The sequence below is a fragment of the Pomacea canaliculata genome, linkage group LG3 (assembly GCF_003073045.1).
Source record: "Pomacea canaliculata isolate SZHN2017 linkage group LG3, ASM307304v1, whole genome shotgun sequence".
NCBI lineage: Eukaryota > Metazoa > Mollusca > Gastropoda > Architaenioglossa > Ampullariidae > Pomacea > Pomacea canaliculata.
This window is the reverse complement of record NC_037592.1, coordinates 39,545,469-39,571,168: the sequence shown is the minus strand read 5'-3', so window position 1 is coordinate 39,571,168 and position 25,700 is coordinate 39,545,469. Positions and strand designations below refer to the sequence as shown.

Below are 25,700 nucleotides of genomic sequence, written 5' to 3'. Positions count from 1 at the left end.
GTCTGAACACTTTTTGTGTATGGTGATGTTTGGACAAGTATCCTTCGAAAAAAATAAAGAAGTAATTCATCCAGCTTTGTTGTGAGATCATCTTGGACTTCACGAACTTTACCCAGAAAAAAATCTGCCTCCCACTAGACCTTTAATTCCACCTCTTCCTCTGCCCTTTGTCTTACGCGATGCATCCTTATTACCTATAAGGGACTTAATTTTAGTTGATCGATCTGAGGCCGCAGGTACGAAGCGAGGGTAAGTCGTTGCCGTGGGCAACAGGGGGAACTCAAGGACCAGCGTCTTGTGTCTCAAGGTGTAGAGCAGTATTCCGACTATCAGAATTTGGTTTGCCCCTACAGCAGCAGTTATAAGGCGGGGGCAAAGGTCCTCTGGGGTAAAGAAACACGAAGTGATGACTGCAAGATCTGGACACCGATTTTATAACTTCGAAAACATTTTCTTAAGGTTCCAAGTTCGCCCTCGGGACAAGACTTACTCTGGCTTCATAACTACTGATCCTGAAGGTTTCCAATCAGACCCCAAGCTCGGCGCCATTGATCAGGCAGATGGCTACCACCAAAACCTAATTAGGTTTACTCTTGTCGTCAAGTATCTGTCTTTCAGAGTTGACGGGATCCTGAAGTAGATGCATGTAGAGGAGAGGAGTGGCAAGACAGTGGCTGAGATGGAAGCGTGCTCTTGTTATTAAGCCGTTAAGAGGTCCAGATAAACTCGACTTTTCATTTCCAACCTCTCTCGTCAAAGAGCTAGCCTTGTCAGCATTCTGGTTTGTGCACCCCAAGAATGATAACAAAAACCTTCTCTAGAATCAATTTAACGTGAACAGGAAGACATCGAATCAAACTTGTGGCTCAGAGGATTGGGGAGGGGAGGGTTCGAATGTTTGAGGAGGAGAGGAGTAAGAGTCCCATGTGCATTTAAGTTCACAGCCATGTTGTTCAGTAGTGGGGGCGGGGCGGATGTGACGTCAAGCACGTGTTGTCTGTGAATGGGCAGATGACAGTCAAATCATCCAGATTGCTTTAGCTGCCCACGCAAGAGGCCAGAGAATCAACAAAACAGTGCTATTAGTGTTGTCAGACCCAAACAGAAAACAGGAGTACAGCAAAGGAAGACATGTGAGTCGGAAAGCAAGGGAAAATTGCCGGAAGGGAACTTCAATTCCCTCTCAAGGGAATCCATCGACTAGAAAAGAGGAGTCAGTGAAAGGGAAAAAAAAATACTAACCATTTGAAATACTTAGGCTGGGGTTGTGGCATTTTAGAAATAATTCAAATCCTCTCAGAATAAGTCCTCCTTGCTGTTCTATAAAATACCCTCACAACAAAATAGCAACAGGTCTGTACTGCTTGCTAATCTTGTTTATTTTCCGTTGACAAAACGTTACCTCAGTCAGGTTAAGGGCTGAGTGCAATGCCAGGAACATGAATCAAAGTTTAAGACTTGCCGCCTTGACAACCGTTAGAAACATCAAGAAATGCTTCATATCTGGTTGCCAGTCCACTGACTTGTGTTCTTGGTCGTGCCTGACCAAGGTTTACACAAGGTTTAAACCAAGGTTTACACAATTTACTTTTTTCACTGAGAAACGCTTTGGATCCCAGTAGCTTTCTGGCATTCCTCCTCAGTAAGTCTCTGTAGGACAACAGCTGCCTGTATATCATCATTGATTGCTTCTGCATCTTCTCCTCACCATCGATTCCATGTTTGTCTGCCCTGCGATACAGAATCAATTTTCGTGAATAGGATCTTGTTCGTTCATCCTCTTGGGACATTGTTCTTCATCGGGGTAATTGGTGATTATGTTGTGGGTCGCAATCTCCACTTCATCCAAATCCCATCAATAACACATTTGTTCTGAAAATTACCAGCATGTATCAACTGTTTGAAACGTTTGCCAGTCTTTTGTAAGCCTTCAGTTGGCCGAGATAGTGAGCAAGACGGACAGTACCGCGCTAATCGCGGATAGCTATTCCACTAAACGAACACCAACAGTTTAGCCCGCATTTGCTCCAGTATTTGTCGGTATTTCATGTCGCGAGAAAAGCAAAAGTTGTTTCGGTCTCCCCACAAGAATACCGACCACAGCTTTTCTTGTCAACGGAAGTAACTTCTTTGGCGACCCCCAACCCGGATCACCGGAAAACCACCTTCACGGCTCAGGAGGATGAATGGCAGACTGTTATGAATAATCCAAGTGTTCTCACTGGTGTGACTAATTAATGAGTTCGTTCCCTATGGTGATATGTCATTGTCAGGATTAGGATGTTAAAAACTGTCTGCGTTATATATATATTAACTTAGACATAGACTTTCAAGCAAGAAAGTATTATAAATTACAATCACTGGCAGCTGTGTGTTTTCCGACTGGTGCCTGCCTGTCCTCTTAATTGCTGTTCGTTTCTTGAACCTACTACCACTTAATTCTCTGTCCAGATAATGCTTTTTTTTCATTTTTAGCAGGTCAAGAGTGCAAGTCTATGATTGGATATTGTTTTACTTCATGATTGCCTTCAGCATTTTGTTTTCTTAGGGAGGTCATGAGGCGAGCAGGTCGATAAGGAGTGAGAAAGTATAAAGAATTATACACACCCCGTCATACCCATACACCCAATGTGTGGTTGGGAGGCATGTCCGTTGGAGCCAGCCTTCATTGGGAAAAAACCCACTTTGAACCTCCTTAGCTCTGCTCATCACATCCATCACTTAGCAAAGAAAGCAGGTTCATTGCGTGGCTGCATAATGACTGAGAGCTAATCTCGTCTGCTTGTCAAGAAATCCCGCTGAAAATGGCAAACTCGTGACAGGTAAAGCAAACCTTTGTTGCTAAAGTAGCTGCTCGGCATCTTTATTACCTACAGCCAAGCTCTCATTTCACATTTCCAAAGTAATGACTCGACACTGTACGCTTGACACAACCAACAATGAGAAGAGTTATTTTTAAACAATAAATTTCATAATGAAGAGTCTTCTGTTTCCAAAGCTTCCTCGAAGAGTTGAGGGGTGCGGGGAGAGAGAGAAAGTCTTTGATTCTCCAAGGGACCTGTGTATTTTCGGTATTATGTGAAGATAACGATGAAACCAATACATCCGCTAATGACTTCTTCACAGCTTTGCTGGTGTGAAAACACTTTGTAGTCAATCCTTCCCTCAGCGCAAACTGCAGCTGCGCTCTACATCTCACCGAAGGCAAAATTGCTCAAACACAAAAAATTAATTAACCTTACGTGCAAGTGTATACATAGTTAAATACTTATAATGGGTCTTAAGATGACTGGATGTGTCTGACTGCTGCTTTCCAAATTGAAATGGTTATTTCGTCGTATTTTCTAAATGGGTGTGCATGACCGAGTGCTCTAGCTATAGTATCTGTTGACTATAAAGGCGCATTATAAATACTGATAATTGAAGAAAAAGAAAAAAAAAATGATGATGATGGCAGATGGAATATTTGCTCCAAAAACAAATGGTTGACCTCGATAGTTTTTTTCATATTATTTCAATTATATCGATGAACATTCATGTCGGTCATAATAGCTCTTGCACTTAATAGCCCAAAGGGTTAAAAAAAACAACAGCCCTAGGCAGTAAATACATTGGAGAAATTTTAGCAAAATGAGCGGAAGAGATAGCGCGTATATTTTTGGGGACCAGATTACAAAATTTAATTGGACTCAGCTGAAATTGCCCCTATAAATCAGCCAATGGGAAATTAAATAGTAGGAAGACATGATGAAGCACCAAAGTACATCAGGACTATACTTTTTCGCCCTTAAAAAAAGGCTTCCCGCGTTTTTTAATTTCCGCAATTCACCAAGGAAAGCTTTTTCCATCTACAGGGTAATCCTTTAAATTGTCATCATTAGAAACTGCAAAGGCTGCGGACAGATCAACTGCTTTTAATTTTCCTCTTGCATGAGGCAATCTGCTCTTCACAGAATGCAAGCCCCAGAACACCCACACACATACAAACACAAAATTCCAGGTGTGCAAAAATGAACAAAGCCTGATGCCCCAGAAAAATGTGAGAGAAAAAGACAGTTTCCAGATTATTTATAACATTAAAGACTATAGAAGTTGACATTCTACAGTCAAATTACAGAGCTCATTACTGGTGTCATAAAGATTACAAATGAAAGATGCTGACAATAGCAGGAATGCATATCTTAAAATAGGAAAATCATTTTTAATATATTTCTCACTTCACGACTGGATCCCCGTTCTTGTTTCAAATCAATAAATAAGATAAAATTGCTGAGTTCCACTGCTTTATTCAAAAATAAAGTTTCGTGCATAGCATACTTAAAAGGATATATATAAAGAGAATATCTTACAGTTAATCTTATCAAAATATTTTTCAACATCAACAATCTTCATGTAAAGAGAGCTGTATGAGTGAATAATAAATGTTCTTTATATAGGACAACAATAAAATAGATGGATTGCAATGTTTCATTATAATATAGAGAGCAAATTTTATAGTATCAATCACTCGTCTTGGTAATCGTAAATATTCTAAACAGGTAACATAAACCAGTTTTTAGTATTAATCAGCTCTTTCATATAATCTTTTGCATAAAAGGATCAAACCACAGACTGTGGAATATATTGTATTGTTATATTTTGCTATCCAACATTAGCATCAAAATACTTTTATCACTTGTTCCAAATCCAATCCGACTGGAATCAGCTGTTTAAAAAGTTGTATAGAAAATGATAAGACAGTAGTGCATTCAAAAGTGTGTGCTATAAATGTAGTAAAACAGACATAAACATAGCATCCATGCTGTCAATATATCATAAAACTCAAAATATACATTTATATATGCCCAGGTATACCAGCATTTCCCATCTAATCCAAATCCTATAAAGGAAATTCCAAGACGGTCTGAAAACATAAACTATTTGGTGCTGGGAGTCTTGAAATGAATTTACTCCAGAATTACTTTATACTCTGCAATGAACTAGACGTGAGAAGTCAACATTTCGGCATTACTTCAGAATCAAAAGTCAGTGACATACTATTATCAATACACACATATTAATAATCAAATTAGTTGCTTTCATAGAAAGAATCAAAAAGATCACAACACATTCACATTGACTCGTACTTTTTTTCTGCAACGTCATGATCATTAAATCCTCAAAGAATTAAGGTGCTGATGATTGTATACATCAATAAATTGAATTGCTAAGCACATAGTTCCTTTCTCTTTTTTCCTAGTGATTCGGAACACCACGTGAGCACAAATACGGGGTCTGAAACAAACTGTACTCATTTTAACTGTAGTCTTACAGCTCTAACATTTATGGGTGGAAAACTTTTCATAGACACACAAGACGTGCATCTACCATGATGTCAGTAGAAAAGCAGGCTTGGTAAACCACTTTTATCCATCAGTTCAGAACTTGATACCCATGCTTTTCAGAAGCTCCTCAGCCTCTTTGTTAGCCTATTAAAGAGGTAAGCATTGCAGTCTACTTAGTTTAGAGGTTACATCTAAAAAAGTAAACAGTTTTTAAATATCCTTTACAAAAATATCAAACAGTATAACCTTTTGCTCTAGATGTGTGCACACTATTTACTTTAAACATTGTATTATAAAATAAAGCATTTAAAAACATAAGAAATCTTTTGGTTGGGATGAGGGGATATGGAGCCAGCATAACAGTTATTAGTGCTGATTAGTTATTTACGATCTTGTTTATTTACTACTTTTATTGAACAGTGGAGGATTTTTTTATCCTTGAGTTTTGTGTCTGCTTTTGTGTCTGTCACTTAATTTTACATTTTAAAAATTGTATTTCTTCTTGCAAGGAAATGAAAAAGGTCATAAAAACTGCAGATAAAGACCGATCATTTTTGTTGCCAGGAATTTTAGAACCTGCATCAAATGCTGTGTAGATAAGAGTGTAATGTGAAACATAAGCCCACACGCAGTCTCAAACTTTTCCTCTACCTTAACAAAACCTCTACTCACATCTCTGTCATCTTCAGTATTGAGAGGGAATTCCCGTGCTTTGGTAAGGTAAAGCAAAGCCATCTTCTTGTTGCCAAGTCTAAGGTACGTCTTTCCCAGCATTAGGGTGTTTTTGCTGTAAAAGCTTGGATCAGCTACAAGAACATGAGAAAGAAAGGCAATGCAACTGCACATGAGAAAATTGTAAAGTGGACCTCTTTAACTTAAAAATGCCTTGTTGAAAGTTTTAACGAAATGAATATGGATAGTTTTCCAGATATAAAGTGTTGTACAAGACGTTTCTTTGACGGAACTGAGGACAGATCTACTGATACACCTGATCTAATAAAAGACTAACACATAAATGGCTGAGCAAATGCCCTCCCCTTCTCATCTTATTCTCTCCCCTCCATGGTAAATCAGATTTGCTCTAAATAAAATAAAAGAGTGACTAAACCTGCTTGACCTACTTTGTTCTGCACGATGAAAATATTTCAAAGCCTGAAAACAAAGCCAAAATAAATAGTCCATAATTCCCTTTTTTTTAATTTCTTTCTTTTCACACTAAAAACAATGTAAAAATTACAACATGAAACTAAAGGTGAACTTAATGACTTCTCAAACTGCAATATTCTCTATTTTTATGTTTTTTCCCTGCCCCTTACCATAGTTATTTTGATTAACATACAGGAGTCTACAGTCTATGATAAATCTTGTTTGGGTTTCTTTTCAATGTGATTCTCTAAATTATTTGCACTCAATGACAGAAGGTGTCTTCTGTGAGACAAAAAATGGGTTAAACAGTTTGACTCTACAATAATAATGTGAATTTATAATGTGCAGCATCATGACCAAGATAGATTACACTATTTGCTCAGAGAAATAATGATAAATGAAAGATAACAGCCAGTGGACAGTGAGGTACCTATATGACATAAAGATGAGGTATAAGAGTAGAACATAAAGCAATCGATGAAGGTATGAAGGGAGACAGAAAAGTGTGAAATGGAGTCATAACATTATGGTTAGTATGACAGACAGTATTGCAAGGGAGTTAAGCATCAGAGGCTTAAATTCTTTAACATTTAAGTCGGAGAGAGTTTAACTGTTGCATATATCATTACATTATGTCTTCAGAATGAAACATACTGACAAGGATACAAATAAGACAAAAAAAATTAAACAAAAATGATAGTGAATCACCTCATCATATGTTGATGATGGCGGTGTGGTGAAAATAGCACTGGCTATTTTTCTTTGGTACCATGGCAAGTCTGCAAATGTGAAGCACCTAAGACAAAAAAAAAAAAAAAAAAAAATCATGTTGGTAGGTTAAGTAAAGCTTAATATTTATCAATATTTTCCTACACACTAAATGACTATTTATATTGAATATTGAAGCAATATTGATGCAGTGAAATGATAGTTATGTTGGAAGATGAACCATTTAATCTATGGGGTTTCCCTTTCCCCACAAATCCATAAATCTCAAGCAATGTTTATTTCTGAGGATAGTGCTTTTAGTGAAATATTTTAACGTAAACAAAATATATGTTATCATATTTGATGTCTGTTAAATGCAGCTACATAGTTAAAATAAAGATTTGAATATCTGCCAAGGAATGCATCTTTATTTTCTAACACAGCCTTTGATAGAATATGTGTCTACATACACAGATTAAATATTATTTTGAGGAGGAAAACACTCTAAGCTCCTCCATCAGCCAAACGTTTGTGTATTCCAAATAATCATCTTTTTCTTGTTGTTTTTAATTATCATCTCTGTTTTTAGCCTCAAAATAACTGATGAGAGTGAAGTTTTATTTTATACATCAAATGTAAAGAATAAAGAAACAATGACTGACTCACCAGATCCCTAATAAATAAAGTGTTGTTGCATCTTTCTGATTAAGTTCTGCTGCTCTCTGTACCAAAAAATGTTTATGATAAGAAATATAAACCTCACTCTGTCCCTTGGCTTCTTAAATTAAAAAAAAAAAAACATGCAAAAATCCAAGTGGGTTAAGCATGCCTGTAAGATTGAATATAAATTTAACAAAGTCAAAAGTAAAACTGTAAAATATTAAAACATTGATAATAATAACAGAATATATAGCACATTGTGTAGAGGCAAGCTTAATGTACTATACACAAAAAACTACATAAAAGCCTAAGGTTAACCAGACATGAAATGCAAGAGTAAGCTGACAGATGATGTTATTGAAAACATGAACCAGGTGTCTGAAATAAGACAAAGAACTTTGGAATGAGTGGAACAATTTGATTTACTGTAAAATATAGTTTCAGCATATATGTGAAAGTATAATGCCTAAGCCTAAGCTGGTAAAAAGATAGTATACATGTCCAAGTAATAAAATAAGAAAAAAAGAGGAAAATGCAAAAAATGATAATACAACTTCCAAGAGATACTTACAAGAAAATGCTCTTTTGTTTTGTATGCACATAATAAGCGAGCCTTTGTGCCATCATACTCAGCTTTGGCATCTAAAAGTATCCCATACCACTAGTAAAACAAAAATGATAAATGCTGTGTAATGCAACAGTTCATGCTAAAGATAATCACTCAACTGGGCTAGCAAAATACTTTTTGCACCATCAAAACAACCACCTACCTATGGCTCATGCATTATAAATTATATATGTCAAGGCCCTTAAAACATATGTTAAATGAAGACTTAAGAAAAACATTTAAGTACTTGCACACTAAATACAAATATGTGATGACTTTATTAAGGGATATTATCTGCACATCATAATAAGCTTGTATTAAGATCTTTATAAAATCTACTCCCTACAATAAACTCATGCAAGAAAAGACTGAATCGATTCTTTTACCCCTACCTAATTATTCAGCTCAGAAAAAGGCTTGACAAGAGAAGCAGCTGTGTGTAAACTTGCCTTATGACAAGCAAAGTTTTTGTCATTGAGAGCTAGTGCTCGCTCTACAGTAGAAAAAGCTTCTTGTATCAGTTGTCTGCGCTGCGCTTTTTCTTTAGTCAGTTTGGACTTCTCCATTGTAGCACGAGCCAAACGCCATAGAATCTCATCATTTCAACATCAGCATAGTCTTTCAGAAAGGTATATAAGCTCATCAAATTTGAAGCTATCATATAATAAATCTGCTTTATGAATAATCTTTTGGTCGTCTTGCACAGGATTAGATTTCTGAGCATCTGGAATCAAAAGTGAAAGGACAAAAATATTCTTATTTTAACTATAGTGTGATTTGTAAATAAAAGAATTCTTTTTAAAAGAAATTTCAATAAGTTAATTTACCTATGCCTACATAAATGTGTATTCTTAATAATTTGCTCTGATTTATGCAAGTGCATGCATGCAAAAAGTACACCACCCTTTCCAATTTATTTATATCGTTGTGCAGAGTCTCGCGTTTTAGTATCACTTAAAAATGTGACAAAACTAGAACTTATAGTTAATTTATAGTTAAAAGATTACAGTGAGCTAGTGTATTTACCAGTTTGTTTTGCAGGTTGACTGCTCACGAAGAAAGTAATGGAAGAAAACAATGTAATAGAAGGTGCTGCCCATAATTGATCTTGATGCTCGTGATTTTGATAGCTGCTGCCACACCAGAGTACTTTTTCTGCAAAGGATTTATTTTTACGCAAATAAATATTTAGAAAAGGATGGCCAGGTAAAATCTATTATCCCAGTCAAATTATTATTGATCTGTGATCATATCCTGAATAATAAACACAATTTATATTTAAACTATTAGTTTTTCTCAAGGGATCGAGGAAAAGGAGATGTCATTGCAGAGGAGGCGAGTGTCAAGTGATCACGAGACTGACAAGGCGACCAATGGTAATTAAAACGTGCAAAACTGTAGGATAAAACGCCAAAATATCTCAAACTAATTTAAAACTTACAAGCCTGGACGGTCTCATTGAATTATATTTACAGCTACGTTCCAGCGTAACAAACATGCCTGCTAACACTTTCCTGAACGCCATTTTGTTCTCGTCTGCTATTGATTGTTTAGCGTCTTCCAACTAGAGAACACACAGGGGAGGCTACTCATGTTCAGTGGCAGACGACAAGCGACAAGGCGGAAAAAAGATTCCTCGAAAATTGTCATGAAGTTGCTGAAAAATTGAAAAAAGTAATCAGGGTATCAAGTTTTGATATCATCGTTTAAAAAATACAATACGTGTGATGCTACTACATTTCGTGATTTTGTTTAGGCATTTCGGAAAATATTTTCTTTCTCTGAGCCTAAATCATGTGCAAATAGTATTGTCGCTGCAGTAAATATGAAAAAATAATTGCTAATGTTATAAATATTTATTTCACTAAGGCATTTTTTCGTCAGCATGCGGGTGTTAAGAAATAGTTCATCTTAATGTTTCATCGATTATAAAAAAAAGTCAAGTCGAGTAACTTTTTATCCCATGTACATGTATAGGCCCTATTGTAATTGTGAAGAAAAAAGTTTGAACTACGCTCATTATAATATCATTGAATTTTCAATCCATACAATTTGTTTAGCTTTCTTTTATGAAAGTATCGTGATGGAGGTCTACATACATGACTTAGAAAATAGATCATAAATATGTTAAGCAGACTGAAAATTTATAAATCGACTTTCAATCTCAAACCGGCATATTTAATTCTTAGTTAACACTGCAGCACAATATTGTTTTTCCAAGTGACTTTATGAAAGTGAACAACTTCAAGCAAGCTTTTTGGTGAGGTGGTCGTGTCCTCTCCATAGTAAGTGTGTGAGGTGGCCTTATCTCAGACCCTTGACAGGGAGAAAATGTCTGCAGCGATAAGAAAAAACCCGTTTACTTCTCCCTCCGCAACGCAGAGGAGTTACGATTTATGCTATGTCATTGTTTTATTTGGCAGCTTCCACTTCTGATTTCTCCATCCAGTATATCGTCTCAGTTCCATTTTTCCGAAGGGTATTCATTTGCTTAAAATGTGCACCTTCACCCCACAAGCGCGGGCACACAAACACACACAATCGAATACAAAATCTTGGCATTAAAATTTTCATTTGTTTGCACTATGTTCTTTGTTGTACATCTTTACATTACATGCTGCGATAATTGTTCTCATTGTACGTGTCTTAGACTAATTGACTGGAGACCATCAAACGTCTGAACGTTCATCAGTTAAGTAAGACAGTACAAGAAGAGTTATGGTACTCAAAAAGACATCCTCGAGCACGTATGTGACATACACACCATTTTGCACTCACATTTCTCTACATTCATCCACCCACTTACTCATTTTATCATTTTATGAATCATACATACCTACAGATCTTTTGACAGGCAATAATTCTGTTGCGTGCGCCCAGCAATCATTTTAACTAGCGAACCATCTGGCAAAAATCTGTCTCCTTACTAGACTCGTTCACTCACGCTCGCTTGCACGCACGCATGCACGCACACACATATTTATGTATTCTTGGGAGTAAGTTTGAGCAACGAAAATTTTTTAACGATTCCTTTGATGGTTAAATGTTCTCACAAGTTGTATTTCGTATATATTAATATATATAAAAAGGTTGACAAAATTAGTTTATGACATTATGCTTTTAAGTCGTCTCCCTGTTTCACAGAGCCCGTCCCATGGATGTGAATAAGACGATCCAGCACCAGGCTCCTCTTTTATACTGCACTCGTTATCAAGTCTTCAAGAATCAGAAAGTAAAGAATGAACTCGGTCAGAGCTGTGGCTTCTGCCGGCGGGAAAAGAATCGCGTCGGCGATCAAGAGTTCAACAGGCAGAAGCCTTGGGTCACAGGTCACACAGCTTTCAGTGGTCCCCCTACTCGGGCACGAGCTTGTTGGAAACGCTCCATCAGCAAGGCCAGGCTGGAAAACAGCGCCTCAGATGTCCTGTTGGGGGGCTCACCGAGCCATGCCTGTTGAACGACACACCAACGCACGCAAAAACACACACACACACACATATGCATGAGTATGTAAATATTTAGAAATACATTGCATTCACAATACACTCATACACATATTCAGAATGCATCCACACACAAAACCTACACATAAACACAAATATAAGAAAACAAAGACACACTCAGACACAGACGGGTGGGAAATTAATGATTAGTATATGGCAGAAAAGTCGATGATGCTAATTGCAATAAGTGGTTACTTTGATAGGAACTTGAACTGCGGAGACAATGTAAATAGCATACCAAAAGAAACATGTGAAAAGAGACTAGGGTAAGTGAAGGTTACCTATGACGGAAGATGGTAGGAAAAAAATAAATTAATCAAAAGAAGAAAGAAAGAAAAAAAGTAAAATTACTTAAATTTTATCTCACCAGTAATTGTCTGAATTTGTGTTGGAGTTTGTCGTTCTTGTCTCTCGCTGTCTCGAGCTTCATTTCATATTCAAAGATGAATCCCTGAATGCAAACAGAAGGTTTCTTCTTTGTAATATGAATCAAATAGGAAATAATGCGAATTTATGTGGCTTCTACATGAGTGGGGGCCAATAACATCTTTATAACATTTTATGTTCATTTCTTCTTATGTATATTTAATAAAATCCATATATAACTTTACAAAACCAGTCGAATGGTTTTGTTGTCATCATTCCATCTTGCATGTGGATTTTGTTTCTGTGACATTTACCAAAACGACAGAAATATTTCTGCCTAGCGGAGCCGTGCTCAGCATGTTGAACTTTGACCAAGCTTGTTTGCCTGTACATTATGACTGGGATTTTGTAGAGTTTATTTGTTCCAAGATAGACCAGGCTGCTTGAATTAAGGACTGTTCAAAGTACAGTGACACAGAATGTCAAGGCAGAGGTGAATATCTTTGAAGACAGAAGACTGTACAGAGTCCATAGGCATGAGATAAGAGGTATAATGGAGGTAACACTACTGAGAGCTACCTGGGTGTGTCTGGGTTGGGAGACTAATAATCTAGAGGTTTCCGGTCCTACAGCTGTGGCTACAGGGGGTTTGCTATGGGTGCATGGACTGATCATAGATACGTAGTCTTTGGATACATATTTATCTTTGGTTATCAATACGGTTTATTGGGATAAAATCGAACTGACTGCACTTACCTGTAGGTCGGACATAAACTTTTTATGGACGCTAGGGTGTCCTTGCAAAGTTCGCAACACTTTGTGATATTTCTTCACTTTCTGCAGATCGCTTTTAAGCACTAGAAGAAAAAGAAGAAGAAAAAAGACTTTTTCAAATATCTGCAAAAAAAATTTGTTTTCTGGACCAGTAATTTCCCTAATGCGTAGGTAGACAAGAAACACTTAACGACCGGCGGCTTAAGTGGTCATCCATACAAAGAAACAGTTTTGTCCTTTGGTGCAAAGTGGTCTTGTCTGCACCGTCTCTACTGCGGGAAACATGAAAATTCTTCTAAGTAATTCTCTGAGTTCAGAAATCGGTTAACAACAGGACCTGGGACTTGAAAACCACGACTCCATTACGTGCACGATGCGATGGAGTGTCTGCACAGGGAGATGCTGATGTCGACAACCTCGAACTTTTTTTCATAGAAGGTGAGATATGTGTTGTGTTTCTGCGTGTGTGCGTGCCCGTGTGTGTGTGTGTGTGCTGACAAGATTAAAACTATAATACTTTACCAGGTAACAATGATGGAACTAAACTTTTCGGAGAAGTGACTGTAAACTTTACCGATTGGGATTTAAAAAAAACAACAATGGCCCTTGTATTCTTTGCTTCTTCTATGCCCTTGCTTTTAGCCTGTGAAGCTGCACGTGGAACATGTACACTACCATCACAAAAAGCTGCTTAACAACCTCAAAACTCGCCATCTAGCATCCAAAATATGTCCATCAACAAAACTAGCTTGAGGGGGAGCAGCACTGATTGTCTCGAAATAAGTGTACAGAAGCCCGGAAAGTCTTCCGAAGGTTCTAGATATTGTTTCCGGCACTAGAAGATAGTTTTCTACAGGGTTCTGCTCTTTGTTCGATCTTTCATCTCTCAAAGCATGTCGTTTCTCTACTGACAAGTGCACTTTGTTTTTCCCATTCAAGAAGAGAAGACACAAAAGACTTTTTAAAAAAAAGGAAAAGTGCCTATTATCAATGTTATACAGAGTCCTCTGACATTCGAGGAAACGAGTTTAACCTTCTTGACATGCTTTTTGTCTCTCAAGAAACGCAGTAATCAGGTTTGGGAACAAATAAGAGAGGAAGAAGTCTTCTGCTACATTCTCCTTTTTTGTCTAGACATTCAGGCAAACAAGTGGAGACACAATGCTGAAATATAGACAGGCTGACAGAAATGGAGGCATACGCGACTTTAGAGAGACAGAAATAAGAATGAAGACCGACATGCAGGAAAGAAAGTAGACAGGAGACTAGGAGATATGTTCAGAAAGTTTTTGAACTAAGTGTCTGCACTTGCCATCAACTTCCGCGCCAACAGCTCGAATAGAGAAGCCTGCGACTTTAGGGACCATTGCTAAAGGTGATGTCCAGTCCATCAAATCAGTCACACCCTTCAGCTGCTCCACCAGGTAGGTCATTAGTGTATACTGCGGGTCTTGACCCTTCAGATTCACCAGCTAGGGGAGAAAAAGTGGGCTTGATCATTACGACGACGATGAAATCCTTTAAGAACATTTTTACTGGCCTTATTTACCTGGTGAATTTTTTGTTTCATACATACGCACCCATCTATAAATCCATCCCTATCAATAGACAGATTTACCAACTTTTTGATGTGACTCAGTAATAAAATTTGTCGAGTTAAACTGAAGCAAATTTTAAAAAAAGGCACGAACATGTTACAATATTTTGAAACTCGTTGACAAAATGAACCTGATGACCTACTTTATCCACTGAGCAGATCTGGAAGCCAAGTACCCCATCCTTGGGTTGTCTGCCGGTGTTGAGATGGTTACCGATGGCCAGAAGAAGTCGCAGGATGGTGGGCAGCGCAGAACTTTCCAGCACTGCGTCACAGGCTCTAGTCAGGGAGTCTACTTCCTGGAGCGACAGGTGAGGTAAAAATCCTTATTTTGAAATGTGTAGTTGGTGTGAATTTTTTTTTTGGGGGGTGACTGGGACAACCTCAAAATACTAAATAACCATTTGTTCTCCCGTGAGACACGCCTACATACATCTCTCTACAGGTACGCCTGTCTAACATGTGATCTCAACTCACTCACTGGATCGAGGCTTGACAACAGAAAAGGCTTAAGGTTGGCACACTAGATGCGGTCATACCTCCAGGTAAAGCTGGCTGCGACTCGGAAAGTCCCACAAACTCAAGGCTAGGTCAATGCGCAAGCTTAGCTTAGGGATCTCGCAGATATCCAGCATGAAGCGGTCAACTGGTTCAAGGAAGTCACGTGACGAGCTGTACATCCCGAACATCTCCATGTCCTCTTCTGTTGGCTGCAATCTGATGATACATTTGAATTTTATTTTTAGGTCAAGCAACGTGCACGTCAAGAAGGTAAGACGGGTCAATGACTTTTTAATCGTAGGATGTTACAATAAGACAGTTGAGAAGGAGTTTAAAATGTAGGGAAAGGACAGAAAGATGGAGAAAAGCCATTGAGAAAATTAACGTGCATGGTTTATGCTCACTTATACTACTAAAGGAAATGTTATGCATCTGATCCCATGTTCAGTAGGCTAGCGCATGCATTCATGTGGGTCTTTTAGCCGTATATTCAGTGTATTTACCAATATTGTGTCTTTGAGCTGAATTGAACAGTTCTTTAAGCTGTAAAGTATGTGACTGACCGTCTGAGAGTCGTTAGCTTCTGCATCTCAAACGATTCGATTTCGCTAATGGAGTTAATGGCTTCCAGGAACTGACTCAGGCAGTCAGCCTTGAATCCTGAGAACAAAATCTCGAGATTCTGTGCACGCTTGCTGTCCAGGAGAGTCTGCTTGTTGCTTTGCTTCGATCCTGCAATGAACAGCCATCTTGAAGACGTTCGTACCATGATGATTTACTCTTGACTTTAATAAACAGTATTAATTTACTTTCTTCATTAATGAATTGTAATGTGAACGTGTAAATAAGGAGATAGAAATATTTTCACAAACAATTGTCTTCTATTTGGACCTCACTATTTGTGCTTATATATCTTGGCTTATTTGATTACATATCCATTGACCTATGAGAGTACTAAAGTGACATGCATGATGAAAAAGAATACGAGCAAGAATGAGAGGGAGAGAGGTGGGGAGATTGAGTTGGATGTGACTGTGAGCATATTAGCTGGCAAGAACTGTGTGTGCATCTGTTCAGTATTATGTATTATTTTGAGCATTTGTACCAATTCACAACTTTGATGTTCAAAACTATTTCAAATATTTTTAGAAACTGTATGGCGTACTTGTAAGAGTGTTGTCTTTATCGCTGCTTGTAAACATGTCCTCTAAAAGTTGAAGGTCTAGGGCAGGCAACTGAGAATTAATCTCTCCCCACAGTGATACAGCTACCTGTACAGAAGGCTAACGATCAGTGTGATGTCCTGTAGTCATGATTACCGATCACACCTCTAAAAAAACTGAACTTTCTTCTTTATCGTGTATAAATATTTTCTGTTACAAAAATGGTCTAAAACTTAAAATTTCTTATTGTTTTCAAAATTAAATTCTAAAGCAAGGCAGTATTCATTATTCTGCTAACGATAAAATCGAATAAAAAAAAACTATTTTACAAAATACTGACAACAACAAAGCCTAAAATGTTTTAAAACTGAACAGCATAAATCCTCGAGCGTTGTCCTATCTGCCCTTACTCATAACCTCTGACCTTAAAGCGTTCCACTGGCGTCCAATAAACTTGTCTCAGCTTGAGTCCACCTTTCGACCTCTGACCCTGGTCCAGCGCCTTCGGAACAGGAGGAGGAAGAGGGGGACTTCGAGGGGAAAGAGGGACAGGAGAATTCCCTCCCTCAGAGTTGAAGCTACTGTTGAAGCCACTGTTGAAGCCACTGTCAAAACCACTGCTGAAGCCAGGTGACACAGGCGAGACCCACTGGTCTCTAGGTTCGTTGAGAGCCTGTTGGCTGCCATCCGCAAGGACCAGACCCCTTTCGCAGACTTTTTCTTGCGATTGAGGTTCTTTCAAGGAGGAAATGTTCGGAGGTCTCGAGCTTCCAAGTCTGTTCTGGAAGTTACTGTTGGAGGGCACAATGCCTGCTGGCTTTTCTCCTTTACTCTCCGTACTAGGAGGCAGTCGAGGTGTCTTGTTTTCATCTTTACAAATGTTCCCATTGACTGGGGCCCTATTTTGGAAAAGAAAATTTGCATCATTGAGCTCACAAACCATTTGGATAACTCAAATTTTATCTTTGAATTTTTAAAATCTCGTTAAAATACAGTGACCTATTATGCCATAAAGAAAGCTTATCCAAAAAGAAAAACCAAAACTATTTTTTTTACCTTATTTGTTGTTCTTGATCTTGTCTCTGAAATAATATCAAGAATAAGACTTTTTCTTAAGACGTGACACATGAGGAGAGGTTTATTCAAAAAGAGGAGAAAAAAAGAAAAAAGAAAAAACAAATAAATATAAGAAGAAAAATCAGAGACGGGTAAGAGAAAAGGAAGCAAGGTGAAAAGAAGAAAGAAGAAAAGTAACGAAGACAAATGTGGAAGAGGAGAAGAAGAATGGAGACTATACACATAGAAGAGAATGAAAAATGAGAAAGATACGAAGAAGGTCTGTGTACCTGTCTTGGTGGACGCATGGATGACTGTGAGTTTCCTGGGATTTTATCGGGTACAGAGCTTGTGTTCACGACTGACTCCATCTCTGACAGCCCCAGTGGGGAGGAGATCAGTCTGATGGTGTGCCGCTTGGAGGTCATGGCTTTCTCAAATGCCTGTCATCATCATCATCATCATCATCATCATCATCATAAGGTGCATCATCATCATAAGGTGCATCATCATCATCATCATCATCATCATCATCATCATCATCATCATCATCATGAAATCTGTACTAGTTCTTAGCAAAACAGAAAGAGTGGACTCCATGCTGGGTGAGGGAATCCCCAGGTCTAGCACTACAGTTAACAGTAATAACATGCAACATATAAATAAATCTGTAATAAACTGTGTGACTGCCATGTCACATACAGTAATAACATGCAACCTATGTCTGTAATAAAATAGTTTGCAAGCGTGTAGTCTACCTTTGCCCACTCATCTCTGCACGTCTCAACGCTCGCTCGGCTTTTGCTGTCGTTCGGAATTCTGAAGCTGAAATCAATGATCGATCACCAGTGAACCATGTTCATCTCGATTTCGAACGTAATACAAACGTTAGTATTTTATTGATAAATCATATGCTTCGTTAATAAAATTAGTACAGCTATTTACTGAGTTTGGAGATGCCGCCGTTCTCTACATGTTCATAGGGCAATCAGTTTTCATGAAGAATAAACACTCAGAGACTGGGTCTTAATATTTCTCGAGTATTAAGGTCCACATCACCATCATAGAGCGCCATCGTAATAAAGAAGAGTGGAACAGGAACGATAAGCACAGACCGATAGTAAGGGAGAGTACAGGGTCAAAGGTGAGTCCTACCAGTAGTCCCGATGGCTGAAGGAGATGCTGAAAGAGTTGTGACCGATCTTTACCACTCGACACCGATCTTGCCACAGTTGTACCACGTTCAAAGCCAGCTGTGGAGACGACAGTTTAGTACTATTTTTTTACACAATGGATTATACAACACACATATGCTGCAATCAGAGCCAAAGATTTGATAAATATAATTATGAATTAGTAAAATTCTGTCAGTTAATGAAGAGACATACACTTTGAAATGAATCAATCTTTCTGTCTTGGTGTGTGTGTGTAAGTGTGTTCGCGAGCACTTGTTATGCTGTATGTATAGGATATGTTTTTATCTGTGTTGTTACTTGTTTTATCACACGTACACCCGCCAAATACATATAGAAAGATTTATTTTGAAGTATCTGTTTCTTACTATCTGGCACTATTCTACCAAGTCGCTACTACACTGACACTGTGTGAGGTAAAGTACACAAGTATGTCTGAAGTTTGCTTATATGGATCATTATTAAGAAGACTATTTTCAGTCATACTGAAAACAAACATCCCATACACACGCAAACTCCTTCACTTTTTATTGTTACCTCTTCACCAGGTTTGTAGTAGGAAAATTCCCCAACAGATATTTTCACTCTTCGTCTGAAAATAAAAATCTGTCTAGGACTAGCTGCAACACTTAATTCTAAAACTTAAACAAAAGAATTTTTTTTAAAATTGTTTTCAAATCGCTCCTATGATACAAGCACATTCAAAATGTGATAAAAGTCTGGCAGAAGCAGAAGTCCATGGTTTGTAAATGAATGTACAGTTGTAGCGGCGAGCCACGATGAGGAAGCGTTGGTATCTCTGTTAATGACAAGAAGATGACTGAGGAGAGAGTAGGCGGAGCCATGCTGAGGATGCTACACAGAGCAGATATGACAAGAGTTTCCTGCAGATAAGTGCGCATGCGCGTTAGTCAGGTGGGTGCGAAATAAAACCTGTTCCAGGTGGTGATCGTTGTGTTCCCCTTCTTCTCCAGGAGGTCATCTTTGATGACCGAGTGTGGAATTATGGGTGCAGTCTGTAGGCTCTCCAGCTTTCCTGACGCTCCTTCGTCGTCTGCAGAGATGAGTAAATTAACGATCAGTCAGGGATACAGCTATACAGTACAGTTCTGTCGACGATACATCTTGCGGCTCACTGTACTTTGCGCACATCGGGCAGTCAGTTTTATAATTACAGACATATAGTGATGTGATTCTGGAAAGACCTTGCAATCAATGAGTTCACTACACATTTATCTGCAATATATTATTTAACATTGTAACTTGCTCTGTAAAGATTGACAATCAGTGGGATAGCTATGGAGTTCAGGATCACATACAAAACAATGTGTATTTTCTTATACTATCTGTGCTAAGACCAGGAAATAAATGAGTTAACACTCATAATTGTAAACTAATTTATTATTCATCTACATAGTATTCTGAAATAAGATTAAAATGTCATCGATGTTGTAATGTCTAGGTCTTTTCTCGGCCATAGCGGGAACACGGGTGGTAGCACTCAACCCAAGTGGTTATCGGCCTGCAAGTGAGTTACCGCCTCGACATGAATTGAGTCCAGGCGAGTTATCGGGCATTCTATCATTCTGTTGGCTAAATTATGTAGTTATGCAGTTGCACGATGACAGGTGGAAGATAAGTGAGAGCGAAAATTCAGGAGCAGATATATGAGAGAAAGAAAAACTTGAATGAAAGACGAAATTAAGGAAGAACAACAAGTTTAAAAGAAAGAAAAAAAGATTCTTTCAATACGACAGAGACCCACATGACAAGTGGCTCTACCCCAGGTCCCTGATCAGTGGAGTGACCTAATGCCCTTTAACCTCTAGGAAAATACGACTGCACTGTATACCCTGCTCTGTTCCCAACAGAGCTTACAAGTCCACGCTCGCACCAGCTTAACTCTTTCGAGGTCGGAATGACTTATCTCTTACGGGTGCACGAGGTTGGAATAACTTATCTCTTACGGGTGCACGGGAACTGTATAATGGAAGTGGCCGAACAGATAATAAGGTGTGCTCAGGTCGTCTCTACAGGTTATCAATAGCATACCTTGCCTATATTATCACGGTGAATGTTCCGCAATCCTCCACAAATTTTTTTATTCTTTTTATCCGATTACTCATAATTTTTTTGTGTGAAATATTTTCAACCAATTGAAAAATGAAAATCTCACACCATCCGCAAATAAATAAATAAGTAAATAAATAAATAGTGATTGTTATCCTTATAGAGGATAGATATCATTCAGGCCAAATAAAACTGAAATTAATTCTGTTGCATGCAGATTGCGAATAAACTTTCACACTTCTACTGTTCGCAAAATGATAATGAAAATGATTAATGACTTTTCAGACTTTTTTGTGTATTTACTCACCTGAGTTCTCAGCATCCAGAACTAAATCTAGCAGACGACAGATTGTGTACTTTTCCTCCATGGTGTCGGCATCAAACTCCATGACCTCGTCTAAGAAGCGGATGGAGATGTGAAGGTCGTCCTGCAGAGGGCGCAGAGGTTACTCGGTTGTTAGTCTCGTACAGGATTGATTGGATCATCAACAATCATTATTTCTACAAAATGACTTTCTGTGTATCATTATAATGTTATATTTATGCACCGCCACCTGGTGGTTAACGGGCCTGACAAATGAATAAGCTTTTTGTCGGTGGAAAAGACACCCTGGGGTAAGCTAACATATGGAACTACCCGCAGTCTGGACAATACGTCGTAACTACGGAGACAATACGTTTTTCATTGAGATCCTTGTTATGCCCGCAGGTAACGAGTTATACTATATAGATCAGGCTATTATTATAGTATAATACATAGAGCAGGCTACCTCAGAGTATAGTCTATAGGGCAGGTTACCTCAGAGTCAAAGAAAGTCATGGACTGGAAGGCGAAGGTCTTCTTGACGTGGCCTTTACGGATGACCATTATCTGCTGACTGGGGAAGTCCAGCTGAGGAAGTGAATTGTTCTTAGATTATGAATCTGTAAAGGAGGTGGTGATGAGGGCTGCTACTGTTCATTACAAGGTGTTATGCTGGCTATGTTGACTACACAGTGTGATATCAGGTCAAGCTGACATGGAGTGGGAAGTATGTCCTCACATTTCTATATTCACTCTCAATGTTTACATATAGACGTCACCCAGGGAGACTCATACATGTTCGTGTACTCAAGGACATGCTCACATCAAAAGTGCAAATGAAAAATCTGGTGGCAAGAAATTTATGAAACGATAATCTCGACGATGACAATCTTATTCATTTGAATAAAATATATTCCTCCTGTTACGCTCTCTCTCTGTCCATTCACGAGTCCAATCGTAAACGTTTAGCTCTCCTCCGATAGTTAATAACGATCATATGTTCATAATATCATCTATAATCATACTGAATACTTAAAGTGTGCAACATACATAGACATGGCGCTAAGACACGATACCGTTACACAGGTCAAATCATTCTCTGAAGTTTACCTACCTGCAGTATACTTCTCTTTCCTTTCTTCAGGTAGATACCAAAGTTGTGTGATTTGTTGAGGCAGGGAGGTACCTTGGACCCCATGTTACTTGTCTCGTTCAGGCTGTGACACTACTTACATAGACCACAACCTAGCAGAGCAGGTCAGTCTGTATTCTGTAAGGGAGGGTCACTGTCGTCTGCTGCTTCTTTCAGGAGGATCTGCGCACAAGGCCAACGCAAAAGGGAGCAACATTAACCTGCATAAACACCTGCACACGGAAGTCTATCTCCGGATGAGCAAGTCAGAATGTGACAGAGAAGCGTACGAGTGTCAGCCGAGACTGCATCACAACACCTGGGTGAAAGGTGGGAGGGAAAAGTAATCGCCGCGTGACGTAGCTAACAGCTCGTACGTCGCTGGGACTTGGCAACTTGCCACGACAGGTAGGACAACAACGTTTCCAGGGGCTGACGACTTGAAAATAAATAGGTTACAGTAGTGACAACTCTTCGTCACACCGGCCATACACACCTTTGCTCACCTGGGGAAGACCCTAGGAATGTTTGTTTGTTTTTTTTTTATAACGGTACATGTACAAACTTTGCAAAGTTTTGTCCTTCGTCCACATTTTTCAGGTAGACAAGCGTTCTAAGAGTCTTTCCATAGTTGCAGAAAAAGTCAAGTACCTTCTCGACCCAGGCACTCTTGTGTTGCACCAGGTATCATAAATATCTCAGAGGTTAGTCTGATGACAGAGGTAACGACCTCACGGTCAGTCATTATTAGTGAGGGTAGGTAATGCGTTGTCAGAGCAGGGTGAGTACCCCACACTTCCTCTTCTTTCTTTCAAGTCGACTAGTGAGGTCGGGAAGTGGGGAAATCAGAAGTCAAAGGTCAGATTACGATCATCCTTCTTGTTCCTGACTTCTTGAATTTCTTGAAGCCAGTGATATCTTAGCCACCTGCCTTATTTTAAGGTGACACTAACAATTTCTTTACAAAATTCATGGCATAAAACTTGTGCATTTCTCCGTTCAGAGATAAACTAAAGACAACATTCTGTTTAGAAAGCCAGGTCCCCCACTGGCTCATCTCTGCTTTTCCTATTTTTGATTATTCATGATAACTCTTGCTGAGAGTTTGTCAGTTGCTGTCGGCAACATAACAACATCAGAAAAAGTCTGAGTGGAGAAATTAATATTTTTACTGTAATACTGCCTAGTGACAGTTTCCTTGAATCTCTTGCAGCTCGCATCAGGTCTGACTCGCGGTTTCTTGTGCAAAATCCACGCACTCATTAAATTTTGCTTCTAACATCATTTCCTACTCTACAAGACGGATCCACTTTTGTTTTATGGTCCACTAGTGTATTTACGCAAGTAATTGTTTCATTCATAATTTAGAAGTAAAGAGTATTTCACGTTGCATGGGCTCAACAAAGACAATGTGTCTAGGAAATTGTTTTCCTATTTATTTATATTCATGAAAGAAACAAGTTTATTTACATCGCAAGCGAATAGTTCAGTGAAAATAATGTCGGTGTCTCACGCACTATAAACTTTGCTTTCGCAGTTACTAATGTTGATTAATAATTGTTAATTACAATATTATATATATCACACATCAGACCTGGAAAGCTAACAAGCTAATAACACAAAAGAAGAGGTGACCAGTCAAGCAATTTGAACAAACTTACAAGTGCTTATCTAGAATATATTTATAATCATTGATCTGATTTATTCGACATAAAGTAAATTTAAGTATACAAACACAGAAAGTTCATGACTAAGAAAACACAATTGTTTAAAAGCTAAACGGTGGGACTAGACTCGAGGTGATGTGTAAACAGATAAACTTCAAGTTTATTTACTCACCTTGGGTTTGCCATATGTAATCTGAGAAATCTTGTCACAATAAATTAAAAAAAACTGCTCACTCTTGTGATCCCTTTCCAGGTTTTAGGAGCACACACATATTCTATAATAATTATCTTTTAGTCTATCTTCTTGCTTCAACACTTCAGGCTCATCAGGTGCACTTACAGGTCTTGAGGCCTCGTCAAGGTTTTGTCATTATTTTCCTCTTGCCAATGTAGCATTCCCTTTAGTCAGTGATGATTATGGGATATTAGTGAGCCTGTGAGTACTTATTATTGTTTTACTTTACTATATTTAGCTCACTCGGGATAAAATCGGAATGTAAGCGTTTTGATTGTAATTTTCGCACCTTGAAGGGCCTCAGTGTGACCAGGAAGTCGACGGCGAGGTTGTCCCGATGATAGAGAATCGACGAAGTCGGTGTCAATTAATGTCAAGATGATGGAGTATGGTTGACCTGAAGAACAGTTTTCCACGTACCACTTCTATTTCTATCCTAATTGCTGTTCTCATTCTCTCTCTCTCTCACTCAGATGCACACGCACTCAAGCCCACACGTCAGCCGCCTTTAGAAATTTAATGTTTATATGTTTTCCCCAATACATACTTTCTGATTGCAATTTACACTTGTTAAGACTTATTTTGTTCTTACTTTACATAGTTACATAGTTTCTGAAGCTGTAGTCAGGAAAATCTTCCTGGCAGCGCGTTATCTGGCACACAGATGAGAACACACACACATACACACATACACACATACACATACACACATACAAACACACACACACACACACACACACACACACACACACACACACACACACACACACACACACACACACACACACACACACACACACACATATACACACATACACACACGTGGGAGCACAAACTCTCTCCCTCTCTCTTTACAGACACATGCACACACACGGTGTCATTGCTTTCTCGAACAATTTGAGAGCTGTGGTTAAAGTACCAGGTCACCCACACTTGCAGAGTTGGGACAGATGACACTCTAAACTTTCGTTACCACCTGTAGTGCCTTTCACACCTTACTTTTGATAACACCAGAAGGCTGTCGGTGACCCACATATAACCACATTCATGTAGGGCGAAAACTTGTACGTGTCTTCTACAAAGACTTGTATAATTGTTGTATAAACTAGCGCTACGTGACGATCACCGCGATTGACAAACAAACAAACAAACAAACAAACAAACAAACAAACAAACAAACAAACAAACAAACAAAACAAAACCAAAGTACGAAACAAAATAAAAACAAAAAAACAAAAAGTTAAAACACACCCACATTCAGAACTAGGTAAAAGTAAATACAGATCTGGTAAACAAACAGATTGTATTACTTTATCAGTCACTTAGCAAGAAACACAGCAAGTGTACTGTGTTACATCCGCAGTAAATGGACACGAGACATGACAAGTGAACTGCTACATGAAGAATAACGACACGAGTACCTGTAAGGACACAAAGACAGTTTCATGTCACTCATTCAAAAGCTTTCGCTGCCATCCAGGTGTCACAGCGTTCGCCGCCAGTCAGGTGTGACTAGCTTTCACTTACAAACTAATCTTGCTTTTGTGAGGGCGAATCTCCAGGGAACATCAGCGAAGTGTAAATAAAAGAAAGTTTGGATGTACGAAGATTTATGAAGATTTAGTCTAAGAACTAGAGCATGTGAGTTTAACGTGTAGGGTGTACAAAGTATTAATTTTCGTCAGTTTCAGATT

At 38.5% G+C, this 25,700-nt stretch overlaps 2 protein-coding genes across 3 annotated transcripts; both read right to left on the bottom strand.

Annotated features, from left to right (window-relative positions):
- Window positions 1-4,246: 4,246 nt before the first annotated feature.
- Window positions 4,247-10,027, bottom strand: LOC112560492 (regulator of microtubule dynamics protein 1-like). The gene is made up of 9 exons (XM_025232390.1): window positions 9,887-10,027; window positions 9,472-9,600; window positions 8,895-9,169; window positions 8,410-8,499; window positions 7,845-7,900; window positions 7,179-7,266; window positions 6,446-6,476; window positions 5,997-6,130; window positions 4,247-5,468 (listed from the first exon to the last, which is right to left on the bottom strand). Exons 3-9 carry the CDS (start codon window positions 9,009-9,011, stop codon window positions 5,418-5,420), a joined length of 567 nt encoding a protein of 188 aa, XP_025088175.1. The 5' UTR covers window positions 9,012-9,169; window positions 9,472-9,600; window positions 9,887-10,027; the 3' UTR covers window positions 4,247-5,417.
- A 1,128-nt stretch (window positions 10,028-11,155) lies between these two features.
- Window positions 11,156-24,077, bottom strand: LOC112560491. 2 transcript variants are annotated; one of them, XM_025232388.1, is made up of 19 exons: window positions 23,944-24,077; window positions 22,087-22,287; window positions 21,468-21,560; window positions 20,976-21,096; window positions 19,532-19,652; window positions 19,136-19,190; window positions 18,561-18,658; window positions 18,164-18,230; window positions 17,696-17,848; window positions 17,406-17,431; window positions 16,774-17,248; window positions 16,352-16,457; window positions 15,750-15,918; window positions 15,225-15,402; window positions 14,829-14,984; window positions 14,401-14,560; window positions 13,071-13,171; window positions 12,316-12,399; window positions 11,156-11,895 (listed from the first exon to the last, which is right to left on the bottom strand). In XM_025232388.1, exons 2-19 carry the CDS (start codon window positions 22,168-22,170, stop codon window positions 11,776-11,778), a joined length of 2,367 nt encoding a protein of 788 aa, XP_025088173.1. In that variant the 5' UTR covers window positions 22,171-22,287; window positions 23,944-24,077; the 3' UTR covers window positions 11,156-11,775. The 2 variants fall into 2 exon arrangements, with proteins under 2 accessions (XP_025088173.1, XP_025088172.1); XM_025232387.1 differs by lacking the exon at window positions 23,944-24,077 and having other exon boundaries at window positions 22,087-22,524.
- Window positions 24,078-25,700: the final 1,623 nt, after the last annotated feature.